Here is a 15,605-nt window from a genome sequence, read left to right as displayed (position 1 = left end):
AGAGAAAAGAAAATGGAGGGGCACTAATGGACCAAGGTCGGTGGACTTTCCTTACAGAAGGAAGCCTGTGGGCCTATCCGTGTATGGCCTAGAAGACAATGTAGTCTCTGATGAATAGGAAAGGAGTAATCTCTGGGCTTTATTTTTATCCTGTTATGGCTTGATTGGACCCTTCTGGAAGTGTCAGTTTCCTTTAGAGTATTGTCCTGGGTTTGATAAATAATCAGATTTGGGACTGCAGTCATGGTTTTATCATCTAGATCACTGTGATTTCTATTAGGAAAGCAGCCAGTCGATGCCCCCAGGCCTGTAGCCATTCAGCATCCTGGTCCTGGACTTAACTCCAGGCCCTACCCTGGCCCAGCTTAATTTCAGGTTTGAGAAACGGGCCAGAGCTCATTGAGTGAATGCATGGCCAAGCCTGCACTGCAAAATAGAAAAGCCTCAGCCACCAGGGCCTTTGGAGTTTGAGGACTTATACCAGATCTAGAATAAGCTCATGTGGCTTCTGAGGAAGGAAATCACTCTGTGCTCAACCAGCTTAGATAGTCTGTTGGAGTGGTCCTTGGTAACAAAGCTGGTCTTGCAACTTTGGCAGCCCTGACCCTTGATGCAGGCCACTTTGGAAATGGGAAAAGGATGACTGGAACCCCTGGGTAGATTTTGTCCCTTGATTTAGTTTGGAACATCTCCAGGGATGTTCCAAACTAAAAATCCTGGGCCAGCAAATACAGGTAGGAAGGATTCTGGAAGCCAGTCAGCTGGGCTCTATGAACTGCCTAGTTGTCCCGAGGACTTCTCCCTCTCTTCCATGTCCCTTGGAGTTTAGCTGGCATTTTCTTTGGGTTCCCTACTTATAGGACTGAATCTACTAACCTTTCTGCCCTTTTTTCTACTCTTTCTCTCCTTGCAGAAGGAAAGCGAGGAGCCCTTCAGGTTGTGCCTGTGACCCTTTGGGTCACCCTTTTTTGTCTATTTTCCTCCCCTCCTTCCCGAGCACTGTATGTGTGTGTGTATGTGTGTGTGTGTGTGTGTGTGTACATGCACATGTGCATGCATGATCTGTGCCTCTGAGCTTTGGCTCATGCTGTCTGTTTTTCTGAAAAGCAGTTTGTGTGCATGCTGCTTGCTTGTGTGTGCTCCTGCAGATATCCCTGGAGCACACTGCGAGAATGTGTGTGCACCAGCATGGGTGTGCATTCAACGTAGCATGTGTGTGCTTATACTCAGTTTGACTCCCCCAGACACTGATTACCCTCCTTTTCTCCCACTCTGCTCAGTGTGTGTCCATTTTCTACCTGTTGCTGCAAACTCTGGCATATGCTGTAAAACTTTGGCTGAGCCCAGCACGCATGTGTACTTTGTATTTGAGAGCAGGCTTTGCTGCAGGCATTTCCTGCCTCTTGCCTGAGGCCCTAAGTGTGAAGGTACTTGTGCTCTGAACAGGCTTCCTGACCTCTCTGTTGAGCACAAGCTTCTGTAGACCTGTTACGTGGTTTCCCCAAACCATGTGAATGCGTAGTATACTAATGCCCTGTGCTTGCAAGCACTGGCTCTTGAAGACCATGAGGGTTTGCTTCGCCTGTGATTTGGGCCATAGTAAACACTGTGAATCCTCCTCAGATGAGTTTCTGTAGGTCACTGAATACTCTGAAGCTTATGTTCTGAAGCCATAAGCCTAGGATCCATGCTCACCATGTGTTTCCTTCAGACACAAGTTGCGTGTACTGTGTGTGCAGGCTTTTGCAGACATATTGTTATCCCCTCTGAGCACAGGAAATGTGCATGATCTGAGCCAGGTTCTCAAAGACTTTTTGTGACTTTGTTTCCTTAAGCCCAGTGGTTTCTGGCAAATATCTCACTCTGGATAGGAAATAAGAACCTGCTGAGTACAGTGGCTATTTCCAGAGGGAAAATAAGTTCTGGTTGGTAAGATCTGGGGATTTAGGGATTGGCTCCCCCACACTCAACCCTTACCCCTTCCATAAGCAACCTTAGAAGACTTGCAGCTTTTCTGTTACTTCCCACCTACCATTGTTTCTTCCCACCTACTGTTGTTTCTTCTGTACTATCCCCATTGTCTTTTGCTTCAGCCACTTCTGGCTGCCTTTTGGACCTGGCCCTCCCATTACCAATATCATCCTACCTATAGAAAGGATAGGTGGCAGATGGGGTGGAATGGGGGCTCTGGTCAGTAGGGAGATAGGCTTGATTAAAACATAGACAACCTAAGAGGTGTCTTAAATCCAAAATTCATGTGAGCCTACTGCTGACCCAGGTAATTCTCCCTCACTTTTCCATCACCGTTTGCTCCGTCCTGTCTGTCCCTATTCTCCTCTGTATTGCCTCATTGTATCCATAACTTCTCCCCACTTTAGCTCTCCAAAACATCACTCACTGTTCAAAGCTAAGCACCTTAATTCTGCCTCCCTTCTGGAGCTCATTTGCTCCAGGATAGTTAGGAGGCAGGGAAGTTGTTGGGGGTGGAAGAAAACAAGGAGGGGCAGGAAGCCCCAGACCTGTTAGCCTGAAAAAAGCATGTGCTATTGGACCTCTGGAGCACTCTGGCAGCTTTGGACCTTTCTGCATGCTGCTTGAAGGATTTGCTTTTGTTTATTTTGTTTTCTTTTGGTACAGAAACCTTTAAAAGGTGATTTTTGAACTGTTCGCTTCCTTGAATTATTTGGTGCCTCAAGTTTCGACTTCTCATTCTAGGGCCTATAGAATTCACTAGAATGATAATCCAAGTGTCTAATCTACCCTGGGTTCTCTTGTTATGTAGAATTTATTAAATAGAGAGAATATGCTCAGTGTCAGTGAGTCAGAGGTTCAAGGCACCCAAACTAAATCCAACCACAAAATGAGATAGGAATCCAGAGAGACCAGGTCTGACTCTGGGACATTAAGGGAGTTTAGGAATATAGCTGGAAGAAGACTGGAATCTATATGAAGGTGTCCTTTTGCTTTAGTGAGGCCTGGAAGCCTAAGTAGGCCCTTCTCCTGTGCTTGGTTTACTGCTGTCTATACTAATGGCTCATATAAGAGTGATATGAGTTCTGCCATTCCAGTAGACTTTAGCCCTGGGACCTCAGTGAGCTTTGCCTTATTTCCTATTCACCAAGGAGACAGGTACCACTCATTTCGGCAGCCTGCTTGTTGCCCTGGCTGATCAGGACATTGGTTTAGATGTCAGACAGGCTGTCACCACATGGTGAATGTGACTTACACTGCTCTGGGCTTGTACTCTACTGCTTGCTGCTCAGATTACAGGCAATCTCCCATCTTTCCCAGGATGTAACTTGTTTCCTATCTCTTTTTAAAGATTCCAGATGATGGTGACCCCTCTCTGCCTCAGTGGCTCCCGGAAGGGTAAGTAATTCACTGCAAGGTTTCTGTGGATTTTATTCAGCATCTCTTGACGCTTTTAGCTTTTCCCCTGGGAAGCAGGGGAAACAGCTTCATAAGCTGCATCCTGGGGAAGGAAAAGGTTCCACTATAGGTTGGTTGGTTCTCTGAGGCGGAGGAGAGAACTCTGCTGATGGATTCCTCGGAGGCAGAAGAGGGAACTTTGCAGAATGGTTACCCTGGGGCAGGGGAGGGAGCTTTGGGGCCTTCTCATCCTTGCCTCTATAATTTCTGGTCCATCTTTTCATAGTGGTGAAATACTCTTTAAGTAGAACAAAAAGGAACAAAGAACAAAAAGGAAATTAGAAAAATTAGAAAAATATCTGCATTTGGAAACATTTTCTTTCCATTTCATTTGTTTTTTAATTTTTGTAGGTACATACTAGGTGTGTCTATTTATGGGTTACATTGGATATTTTGATACAGGCATACAGTGTGTAATACTCACATCAGGGTAAATGGGGTAGCCATCACTTCAAGCAGTTATCCTTTCTTTTTGTTACAATCCACTTATACTCTTTTTGTTATTTTAAAATGTGCAATAAATTGTTGTTGACTGTAGTCACCCTGCTGTGCTATCAATACTAGATCTTATTCATTCTATTCCATTGTTGATGTGTGGCTGATTAAGTTACTCCCTAGGCTTGGTCCTGCTCCAGCTGTTGTGAGTCATCTACTTATTCCATTCTACTGTAGTCAGGACATAAGTAACATCCCTTTCTGAGCTCTGTGTGTTCTGTCCGTGCTTCTTGTTTGGGAGTTTCAGACCCATGTGATTGTACCAGAGTCATTTTAAGCTGCTCAATGTAGCCTGTAACTGACTGTTCTTAAAGAGAGAAGAGAGTTCAAGTACCTTCCCATTCCCCACTCCTTCCCACAAATACCACCAATTAGTTATCTGGACCTTCCTTTTCCCTTTTTCCTACAAAGGCTTCTGACATCAGAATTCTCAGTAGTTGCTTCCTCTTGTGGCCAGGGAAGAAGAAAGATCAGGTAGATGATCTACTACATTTTTACATGCTCCTTTCCCTTGCAATTTGTCATCTTTAAAAAAAAAAAATTTTTTTTAACTTTTGTTTTAGGTTCAGGGGTACATGTGCAGGTTTGTTATATAGTTAAACTCGTGTCACAGGAATTTATTGTACAGATTATTTCATCACCCAAGTACTATAACAATAGTTACTTTTTCTGTTCCTCTCCCTCCTCCTACCCTTCACCCTCAAGTAGGCCTGTGTCTGTTGTTAGCCTCTTTGTGTCCATGTGTTCTCATCATTTAGCTCCCACTTATAAGAGAGAACATGCAGTGTTTGGTTTTCTGTTCCTGCATTAGTTTGCTAAGAATAGTGGCCTCCAGCTCCAGCCATGTTCCTGCAAGGGACATGATCTCGTTCTTTTTTATGGCCACATAGTATACTGCGGTATATATGTATCACATTTTCTTTATCCAGTCTGCCACTGATGGGCATTTAGCTTGATTCCATGTCTTTGCTATTGTGAATAATGCTGCAGCGAACATACTCATCCATCTGTCTTCATGGTAGAACACTTTATATTCCTTTGAGTATATACCCAATAATGGGATTGTTGAGTCGAATGGTGGTTCTGTTTTTAGTTCTTTGAGGAATCGCCACACTGCTTTCCACAATGGTTGAACTAATTTACACTCCTGCCAACAGTGTATAAGTGTTCTCTTTTCTCTGCAGCTTTGTCAGTATCTGTTTTTGTTTTTTTTTTTTTTAGTTTGTCTTCTTTTAATCAAGGGTGAATCATTGAATGAGCTACCCCCTTCTTCTTTTATTGAAAGATCATTTATGTTTAAAAAAAAACTTCTTGCCTTAAGAGATACATATTGTAGTTTCTAGAATTAGCTACAAAGTTGTGGCATCAGTTGCTTCTTCAGTGATCTTTAGTTTTTTTCCTTCTAATAATTGTAAAATACATACATGTCAATGGGACGTATCCAGACTATTTTTAAATGTAGCCATGTAGTAGTTTTCTAAATAATTCCCTATTGTCTTTCTTCCTTTTCTTTCACCTTAGTCCTTAGAAGCTGTCCTAAGTATAGAACTTCCCTCAGTCTGGTAATCTCATTAAAAACAAAGCCCACTGCCTATGTTCAGGGAGCTGTTTTATTAGAAATCAGCACATTGAGTGGCCTGTTTCAACTCCTGGACTTGACCCAATTTGTGGTGCCATTCTTTGCCTAGATAGCTACAAGTACCTACTTTTTCTATTGGGATATTTCTGTCTTTAGACCAGCCGTGGTATACAGCCCAGCTACCCAACTTTCCCAACCTCTTTGCTCTCATTAAAACCAAGTACATGAGTTCTTTTCATTAAGGCCAGAGAGTTTTTTGTTGCTCATCCATCTCATTTTATAGAAGTGTCACCAGGGCCCAAAGTGAAGAAGGAATTTTGGGAGAAGACATAGTACATTAATAGAAGAACTGGAGTTAAAATCCAGGTTATCTCAGTGTAGTTTCTTTTAGGAACATTTTCTGTTTTTATTGCATATTGCTATAAAAGAACAATAAAATTAATCGGTATAGAAAAAGTATAAAAGTTTTAGAAATGTCCAGCTGCTGTAGCTGTAATTTTTCCCCAGGCTCTGTTGATGTGTCCATAGGGCTAGGCCACACTCACACAGTCCCTTTGCTGTTTCCTTCCTAAATGGTGTTTTGTTTTGTTTTTTCTTCCCTTAAGTGGTTTTTTGGAAGTCTCTCATACCACCTCCCCTACTTACACTTGATTATGAGGGCTCCTTTCTCCATAGAGAAGGCTTTTCTTCAGGAGGCATAGGTAGACAGAACTGGTGACTCTTTTACTCTTGGATGGAGACGGTCTCCTTTTGTGTGCCATTGTCTGGTATAGTCTTACTCACCTAGACTCTTGCCGTAGAGCCACCCTGTGGGTTCTGTTCTAGCACAGCCTTGGCAAGATTTATCTTTGGGGAGCAGTGTCTTTGCCCTGAATGTGGAGAGAGGCCCTCTTGAGTGCCAATTCCTACCTTGCCTTATGGAGCACAAAAGTGCCTTCAAATAAATTGAAATGCCTTGAACTACCACTGTGGGATAAAAGAGCCTCAGTCCTCAGCTGAAACTGTAAGAGACACTGAGGAGTACTGTGAGAACAGATTCTATTGCTCACTCTTCCATGGCTTTATTTCCCTGACTTTCTGTCTTTCCTTCCCATCTCAAAGGCACATGGTAGAGGTCAGTTCTTCTTCCTCTGGGGAGAGGGAGAGCAACGTGAATGGAACACTGAACCCACCAGTTAACTCAAAGCAAGACTGAAGGTCCTGACATATTTTCTTCTCTCCTCAGGCCAGCCGGAGGGCTCTATGGCATTGACAGCATGCCAGATTTACGCAGAAAGAAGCCACTGCCACTTGTCAGTGATCTGGTGAGTGAAGACTCTTGTGCAGGCGTAGGCAGTAGCCTTGGGGTATCCCTCATTGGGCCTTGGCAAGCTGTCAGGATTGGAAGTTGTCCATTTAATGACTCAAATTGATCTGATGATCAATCATTTAAAGCCTTCGGAGACTTAGCAATGGCTTCACGGGGACTGTGTTCTACCTCACTCCCTAGTCAGAGTCCTGAATTTATTAGCTCAAGCTCCTACCTGGAATATTTGTGGCTTGGGCTCTCAAAGTTAGGATTTTGTGTCTTCCTATAGGCATCTAACTCTCATAGGTATCTCTACAGCCTTCTTTGATGACCTGTAATGGAAACTGCCTCCAGCCCTTGACTTCTTGATCATTGAGCTTGGTATGGGATGAGCATGACTGGAGCTTGATGCCTTCTTGGAAGTCAAGCAAAAGTCTCTTCTCAAGACATAGGCTTTTGAGACTATCTCTGTAACCTAGTGTCAGGCACTGAGAGGCAATGATAAAAATTTGTGGAATTGAATTGAAACAGGCTTAAGAGTTAAAGCTGATCCCAGGGCCTCCATCCCATCCTCCCAGGATGACCAGAAGCCCCATTCTGGGTCATACCTTCTGAGGCACAAACAGCCCAAGGAATTTTCTGTAGCCTTGTGGGTAGTTGAGGGTGAAGTGAGGCAGGCTGTCTCAGAGCTCTAAAGCTAGAAATCGGGTGTAAGGGTTCAGTTAAATGTGGACCCTTTTCCCTTATTACCATTTTCTGTTTCTGTTTTCTTTTTTTCTCTCTATTCTATCTATTGTTTTTCCTAACCACTCCTCTTCCCTCTTCCCCATTTCCTGCTCCACTAGTTTCTCCCTCCTTAGTTGGCTGAATGAAAGTATCATCTGCCATTTTCTCTTCATCATTTTTCTTCCGTTTCATTATTTCTTACCATTTGTTCATCTTCTCCTTTCTCTCTCTTTCTTTCTTTCTTTTTTTTTTTTTTTTTTTTATATAGAGACAGAGTCCCTGTTACCCAGGCTGGTCTCAAACTCCCGGGCTCAAGTGATCCTCCCGCCTCAGCTTCCCAAAGTACTGGGATTACAGGCGTGAGCTACCATGCCCGACTCCTCCTTTCTAATGTACCTCTTCTTCCACTAGCTCTTGATCTAGCTGGTTGAAGATAAATTCTGATGCCATGTCTTCTTCAATACCATTTTCCTTTCCTTAATGTCTCTCATCTCCTCTTTTTTCTCTTCCTCTTCTTCCTACTTTTTTTCCTCATCCTTTCTCACTGTTTGCCCACGAGCAAGTATCTAGTTTATTTCTTGCTATCCCTCTCTGTCTTTTGCCCTATCTTTGGCTTTATTGCATAATACTCCTTAGAGTAGGTACTCTAGGCTTTGGGTCCTGGCCAGTGGTCTGGGTTGAAGACAGTTTTTAGTGGACAGAAGCAGAGTGGATTGGGAAATGCTCCCGGCTTTGGACTATAGGGAAGAACCTCTCAGTTGCCTCTGAAAGTTTTCATGCCCTTTCGGGTCTTTAACATCATGTTGTTCCTTTCTCTGCTGTCCTCTACACAGGCTATGGTGAGTGTCTCCAGAGCCCTTTCTCATCCTCTTTAAAAGTCTGCATCCCTGGCTGGTTGCGGTGGCTCATGCCTGTAATCCCAGCACTTTGGGAGGCTGAGGCGGGTGGATCACAAGGTCAGGAGTTCAAGACCAGCCTGACCAACATAGTGAAACCCTGTTTCTACTAAAAATACAAAAAAATTAGCTGGCCGTGGTGGCGGGTACCTGTAATCTCAGCTACTCGGGAGGCTGAGGCAGGAGAATCGCTTGAACCCAGGAGGCGGCGGTTGCAATGAGCCGAGATCGTACCACTGCACTCCTGCCTGGGCGACAGTGCAAGACACTGTCTCAAAACAAACAAACAAACAAAATCCGCATCCCTAATCACTTGGGCCCTTCCCAGCTGTTCCTCCTGCTTAGGCTGATATTATGACTTCTGCCTTCTCAGTGTCCTCTGCCTTTAGGAAACCATGTGCCTCTCCAGGGGCTGCCCCTAAAGCTTGGGTTTGGCAGATACATGGGACCCCTATGCAAGAGTGTGGCTAGCAAGGCAGCCCCAGCTCTCAGACTTAACCCTCTGTCCTGCTTGATTTGACTGAGGCTTCAATGCCCCTTTCACTTGCCAAGTGCCCTACTTGTAGGCCTGCTGGCCTCTGCAGCCACCCAGGGATTATGTGGGCTTGGGGAGGTGCCAAGGTATAGAGGTTTGCATGGAATCATTTTTCTCCATAATGGCTCTTGAATGTGACTCTGACAGAGTTGTGTTTCTCTGTTATTCTTAATTACCTGTTTCCTACTATAGTTCTAAGCTTTTCACTTTCCTTTGCCTTCCCATAAACAAGGAGTTTCTGTGGGGTAGGACACTAAGAAGAGTGAGAGAAAAAGAAACTCTTTGGATGATAGATACCCTGAAGAAAGTGCTCTTCTAACATAGAGCAGCCCCCTGAGGGCCTTGGTTTTTGCATCTTAACCTGGGACACTTGTCACCTGTTAGGGCAGTTGCTGTGAGTGACAATAAAAATAGAAAGTACTGTAGTAAGCTATAGTCAAGTGGCTTTGGTCACTGAAGCTCCCTCCCCCGGACTTTGCCAGCCCTTGGCAGTGGTCAGGGCTAACAGCAGATCTTCCCTGACAGTCACTGGTCCAGTCTCGGAAGGCAGGAATCACTTCTGCAATGGCTACACGCACTTCTCTTAAGGACGAAGAGCTGGTAAGTGTCCCAAGTGCTTTCGTAAGTCCACTGGCCTCAGGACTGGTAATCATCTCTGTAGCCATGCTATTAATAATTGGGAATTCTGGGAATTCAAGAGTGCTGGACACACATTGCTGATGAAAAAGATAGATAGCATCAGGTGTTAGTTTTCCACACTGGGAAAGACTCTAAGCAAGTCTAGATCAGAGGGTAAGCCCAAGTCTCATGTTGAAGGGTGTGATCACTGAACTCAGGGTTTCATGATGGACCTAGTACCTTCTGTTTTCTTAGAAAGTGTGAATGCTGGAACAAGGCTCGGATCCAGCATCAGGTCCAACCTGTGTTGGACAACCAGGAGCACACTGTATTGTGGGCCTCATTCTGCTAGGCTGGGCTATGGGCTGGGCCAGGATAGAGCATCTTCTCCATTGCCAGAGGAGACACGAAATCAAGGTCCTGATTGTCCCACAGGGTCTCAGTTCTGGTATCTCCCTGCAGAATCCAAAAGTCATGGGGACCAGGCTTGTTGGCTCATGCCTGTAATCCCATCACTTTGGGAGGCCGAGGCAGGTGGATCACTTGAGGTCAGGAGTTCGAGACAAGCCTGACCAACATGGTGAAACCCTGTCTCTACTAAAAATACAAAAATTAGCTGGGCATGGTAGCATGTGCGTGTAATCCCAGCTACTTGGAGGCTGAGGCAGGAGAATTGCTTGAACCTGGGAGATGGAGGTTGTAATGAGCCGAGATCGTACCACTGCACTCCAGCCTGAGCAACAGAGCAAGACTCTGTCTCAAAACAAACAAAAACCAAAAATCATGGGATGGGGTATGTGTCTTTCAGAAATCCCATGTGTATAAGAAAACCCTGCAGGCCTTAATCTACCCTATTTCGTGCACCACTCCTCATAACTTTGAGGTCTGGACGGCCACTACCCCAACCTACTGCTATGAGTGTGAAGGCCTGCTCTGGGGCATTGCCCGGCAAGGCATGCGCTGCAGCGAATGTGGAGTCAAGTGCCATGAGAAGTGCCAGGATCTGCTCAATGCTGACTGCCTGCAGCGTGAGTGCCCTGCGGGTGAGGGGCGGGGAGTGGGGCAGCAGGGGCTTTCCAAAATAGTCTGCAGCAAAGAGCTGGGATGGCTGAACCAATCATTCCCCCAGTCCACCTGATTCTGAAGCCCTATCCATTTCAGAGAAGGTAGGATTCTGAATCAAGGGGCATTGCCTTTCCAAATAACAGGTCTTACACTACCTTCTTAAGCACCTTTAGGAAAAATTATTTGAGCTTTCTGTGGCCTTCTAGTGTAGCTAGAATCTTATAGGATTCAGTTGATCCCAGAGACTGAGCTTTGTAGTGTATACAGCACAGTGGCCTTATTGTCCAAATGACAAAAGCATCAGGATCTGAGACTAATGAGAGGAAAGAAATAGAGTTTTGTGGGGTTCCAGGCCCCACAGAGGAACCTCCTGAAGCCTAGAATCTAGGACTCAGGGAAGGCAGCATTCATTACTTGTTTTTAGACAATAGTGCCAGAAATAGAAATGTCAAATGCATCTGGTAGAGGTCCAAGAGGAAAGTATACCAGACTCCCACGGCCTTGGCTAAATATATGACTTGTCCTGCCATGATGGAGTGGGGAGAATAGGAGCAGGAAAAGCAACAAATTCTTGTCAGAGAAAATGGTAGCTCTCAAAGTTCATATGTCCTTGCTCCCCTCCTGCTGGGCTTGCACTCACTGTGGCTGGACCCCAGGAAAAGCAGGGGTGAAGGAAGTGGGAAACTATTTTCCTGCCCTCCAGACCTCCCAGGTATTACCCACAAGCCAAGCTGTAGCACTGAAAGCTTTAAAGATTGTGCTAGGAGAAGGGAAGGTCACCTCTAGACCCACAAGTACTTCATTATCCCAAGGACAGCTATGACATATACAAGGGGACCAGGGAGAGGCCTTGAGCAATTATTCATGGAAAATGTCCTTTGAAGAGCCTCAAATTGGTGCCAATGGCATGGCTAAGTTAGACGTGAAGAGACAGGTAGGACAGAGTCAGCAGAAGAGATGGGCTCTGAAAAGACTGCCTGAAGACAAATGCTAGTAATGACATGGCCAAAACCCATCATGAAGGGGTGGCAAGTGCAGGTGCCAGAGGGCCCTTGCTTGATTGCTGAGAACTACTAACCAGGCTGGCTGCATAGTTTCTCCACTGCTCTGCAGCCTCTCCCAGGCCCCATTCCTCAGCTCAATCCTTGGTCTGGTAGGTGACCTGTTGTGTTCCTGGCCACCTTCAGGGGCTGCAGAAAAGAGCTGTAAACATGGAGCTGAGGACCGGACCCAGAACATTATCATGGCCATGAAGGACCGCATGAAGATCCGAGAGCGAAATAAGCCAGAGATCTTTGAAGTTATCCGGGACGTCTTCACAGTGAACAAAGCTGCCCATGTGCAGCAGATGAAAACAGTGAAGCAGAGTGTACTGGATGGCACCTCCAAATGGTCGGCCAAGATCACCATTACTGGTGAGCAGGACACAGTTTGAGGGGACAGGAAGGCTTGGGCTATGGGGAGGAGACTGGGGAAGAAACATCCGGAGCGTGAGGGAGCAAGGGATTGGGGAGAAAGAAAAAGGAAATCACTGGGAAGGAAAGGCCTTATTATTCATCACTTCTCCTTACCTAGACCCTGGTGCCGGAGAGGCAAGATTGCTATCTGCAAACAACATGAACCATAATACAAGGATTTGCTAACAACCTAACGCTGTAGACTTGGCTAACAGTTTGATATTATAAGAGGTGGGGGGAGGGGGAAGGGGAAGGGCAGGGGACCAGGGAGTAGTTAACCAGTGGTTTGCTAACTGGGTGGGGCTGAAGCATGTATATATCAGAGGGTATAAGGACCAATGTAGAGATAAGTGGTCAGTTAGGGCTTGGGTAGGGAGATGGGATGCTTCGGCTTTAAGGGAAAGGCTGGTGGCCCAGGATGAAGAATAAATATGGAGGAATGGGATTATGGTATCTGTGCAAGGAGCATAGACTGCTCTAAGATGGAGAGCATATGAGTAGTGCTGTGGGGGGCTTCTGAACGACTCTGAAGCCTCCTATAATACATGCTTGGGTTGCAGTGGTGTGTGCCCAGGGCCTACAAGCCAAGGACAAAACAGGATCCAGTGACCCTTACGTGACTGTGCAAGTCAGCAAGACTAAGAAGCGTACCAAGACCATTTTTGGAAACTTGAATCCTGTTTGGGAGGAAAAGTTCCATTTGTAAGTCACAGAGAACTTTGTCTTACCTGGGACTGTGTGTATTGGGGGAGCAGGATCACATCCTGCCATTCTGGGCTTGAGCTTGAAGACTGGGCAAAGGCAGGGGAGAAAACTCATTTCTCGCATGCTTCACTCAGACATCAGCCATTCTTTCTCTGGTTTTCTTCTCATGACCTGTTGTGTCAAGGTTACTGTGCCCATGCCCTGTCTTCACCAGGGCTATTAAAGGGGCCCTAGGGCACCCCATCCTGCTTTTTCTAGCAGTAGAAAGATTTTACTACTTTACTGCTCAGTGACAGAACCAGGGACTGACTGCCTTATTGTACCTCCTACCCTTGCCTAGGAAGGTACAGTAGGGTTAGGCTCTCATAAGGAAGGCTCTTATAAGGAGTGGGGAGGGAGTGTCCTTGTCCTAAAACTGTGTAATTCTGGCTTGAAAGTGGAAATCTGGGTTCTGAAGAAGTTGCTGTTTCCCATAAAGGTAGTGTTTCTTCCTGCCTCAGCTTCTACCCTCACTCATTTTTTTATTCTCACTTTCTTACAAACTATTTCTTATGACAGTAAAGGATGGTTATTGAAAAATGGCAGACTAATGTCTGAGAATCCACATGCTTTGTCGCTCCCTAATAAGGCCTAGGGTCAGGATTTTGGATGTGAATCAGCCAAGCAGGCTGGCTATGTAGAGGCCTCCTTCTGTTGGCTCCTCAGAAGATTCATGTAGAAAGGGATTAGGGCCAGCGTGGTGGCTCACACCTGTAATCCCAGCACTTTGGGAGGCCGAGGCAGGCAGATCACCTGAGGTCAGGAGTTCCAGACCAGACTGGCCAGCATGGCACAACCCCATCTCTACTAAGAATACAAAAATGAGCCAGGCATGGTGGCAGGTGCCTGTAGTCCCAGCTTACTCGGGAGGCCGAGGGAAGAGAATCCCCTGAACCTGGGAGGCAGACGTTGCAGTGCACCAAGATCATGCCACTGTACTCCAGCCTGGTGACAGAGTGAGACTCCGTCTAAAAAGAGAAAAGAAAAATAAAGGGATTAGGATATAGTAAAATTAATCTCTAATCCAGAGATAATATTAATAGCTACTAGGAGAAACACCTGTTTGAGAATCTGAATAGTCCCTGCTTGAATTCTTCTTATGACTAATTTAAAATGAACTAGCTCTTGGTCGTTTTTGCCCACTTTTAGTGAACAGTTTATTAAGCTCATATTCTGTACGAGACACTATACATAATATAGTTTATCCAAAAATGAATAGAACAATCCCTCGCTTCAAGAAGCTCCTTGTTGATTTGTCTATTATCTTCTTACAGAGCGGTGGTTATACTGTAATATTTTAATGGAATGTGGAAAGATAACATAAGAACATAGGAAAAGGAAGAGCAAATTTTGCCAGTTACAACTTTTGGGTGAAACAACAGATCCCAGAAAGCAACTGTTGGAGAGGAGAGCTTGAGAGAAGACCTGGGAAAACTCCTTTCTCCAAAGCAAACCCGATAGAGGAGATGACAATTCAATGGGATATGATAGGCTAATATAGAAGCTCACCAAGCACATAGTTAGGCAGATGAGAGAGTTAGATAGAAAGCCAAACAGTTATAACCATATGGGCCTACCATGGACATGTCTAGCACCTTTACTGACTTCATGTCTTGGGCTCTGAGGATGGAGCTAGCAGTTGCTTCCTGGAGCTCCGTGGCATGTCTAGCTATTTTCCTCTTGGTGTTGCTGATACAGCTAGCTGTATAGGAAGTCAGAATTGACCTGAATTACTCTTCCCTCCATCCCTTGCCCTTTGTTCTAGGACAATAAGAACTGTACAGTGGTAGATAGAGCCACCCAGGCCGAGGAATGAAGAGTCATTTGCTAGGATAGCCCAACTTTCTTGGAACTTTTGTACTGCTGTCCTCTGACTTCTCTTCCAGGGCCTCAAGTGCAGCTGTCGGAGCTTTTGGGAGGGAATAGGAAGTAACAGGATTTGGTGCTACTGGGTCTGCCCCTAACAGAGCCTGCCTAATTCTCTCACAGTGAGTGCCACAACTCCTCTGACCGCATTAAGGTGCGTGTGTGGGATGAGGATGATGACATCAAGTCAAGAGTAAAGCAACGCCTAAAGCGAGAGTCCGATGATTTCCTTGGCCAAACCATCATTGAGGTTCGGACCCTAAGTGGCGAGATGGACGTCTGGTACAACTTGGGTGAGGAAACTGGACCTGAGAAAGTTGCTTGGAAGGGAGAGCATGAAGGGGACCTGGGAATAGTCCTTCTACCAAAACCACCATCTGTCCCCAAAGCATACCTCTATACAGAGCCTGTCTCACCTGCAAAGAACTGACTGTGGGGAGGGATGGGGGACAGAGGAGTGGCAGTGGCTGTGACTCACTCTGGCTGAACATTCTCTAGGTTTCAGAAGGCCCTTTAATCTTCATACTAGTGCCTTTGTCCCCCCTCCACACTCCTGTTCTCCTACCCAGCTAGTTCAAGGGTACTTGTGGAATATGTGGTCACTGGAGTGATTCACCCTATTTGGTGAGTCCTTGGGTTGGCCCCTTCTTTTCCTTGGGTTAAGCCAGAATGGAACTATCTATGCTGTCTAGTTGCATTGGTGTCAATCTCCAGTCTTCTTTCCTTCCTAGAGAAGAGGACAGACAAATCCGCCGTCTCAGGGGCTATCCGACTACAAATCAGTGTGGAGATCAAGGGGGAGGAGAAAGTAGCCCCATATCACGTGCAGTACACGTGCCTCCATGAGGTGAGCCAGCCCTTGGTAGGTGGGGGATCAGAAAGCAGTGCTGGGAGAGGCCTTTGGACA

At 45.7% G+C, this 15,605-nt stretch overlaps 1 protein-coding gene across 6 annotated transcripts in view; it reads left to right on the top strand.

The window, feature by feature from the left end:
* The window catches only part of UNC13B (unc-13 homolog B), a 233,571-nt gene that overhangs the window by 194,081 nt on the left and 23,885 nt on the right, over window positions 1-15,605 (top strand). For 4 of the 6 annotated variants that reach the window (XM_063650170.1, XM_054500700.2, XM_054500696.2 and 1 more), the window contains 8 exons: window positions 3,323-3,369; window positions 6,729-6,807; window positions 9,474-9,548; window positions 10,375-10,594; window positions 11,819-12,046; window positions 12,649-12,790; window positions 14,822-14,991; window positions 15,430-15,545. In XM_063650170.1, the coding sequence (XP_063506240.1) occupies window positions 3,323-3,369; window positions 6,729-6,807; window positions 9,474-9,548; window positions 10,375-10,594; window positions 11,819-12,046; window positions 12,649-12,790; window positions 14,822-14,991; window positions 15,430-15,545 (1,077 nt within the window). Of the gene's footprint in view, window positions 1-913; window positions 937-3,322; window positions 3,370-6,728; window positions 6,808-9,473; window positions 9,549-10,374; window positions 10,595-11,818; window positions 12,047-12,648; window positions 12,791-14,821; window positions 14,992-15,429; window positions 15,546-15,605 lie in introns of all 6 variants that reach the window. The other 2 variants (XM_054500698.2, XM_054500697.2) reach the window with 1 other exon arrangement.

Source organism: Pongo pygmaeus, chromosome 13 (genome assembly GCF_028885625.2).
Source record: "Pongo pygmaeus isolate AG05252 chromosome 13, NHGRI_mPonPyg2-v2.0_pri, whole genome shotgun sequence".
Lineage (NCBI taxonomy): Eukaryota > Metazoa > Chordata > Mammalia > Primates > Hominidae > Pongo > Pongo pygmaeus.
This window is presented reverse-complemented; position numbering and strand designations above follow the sequence as displayed.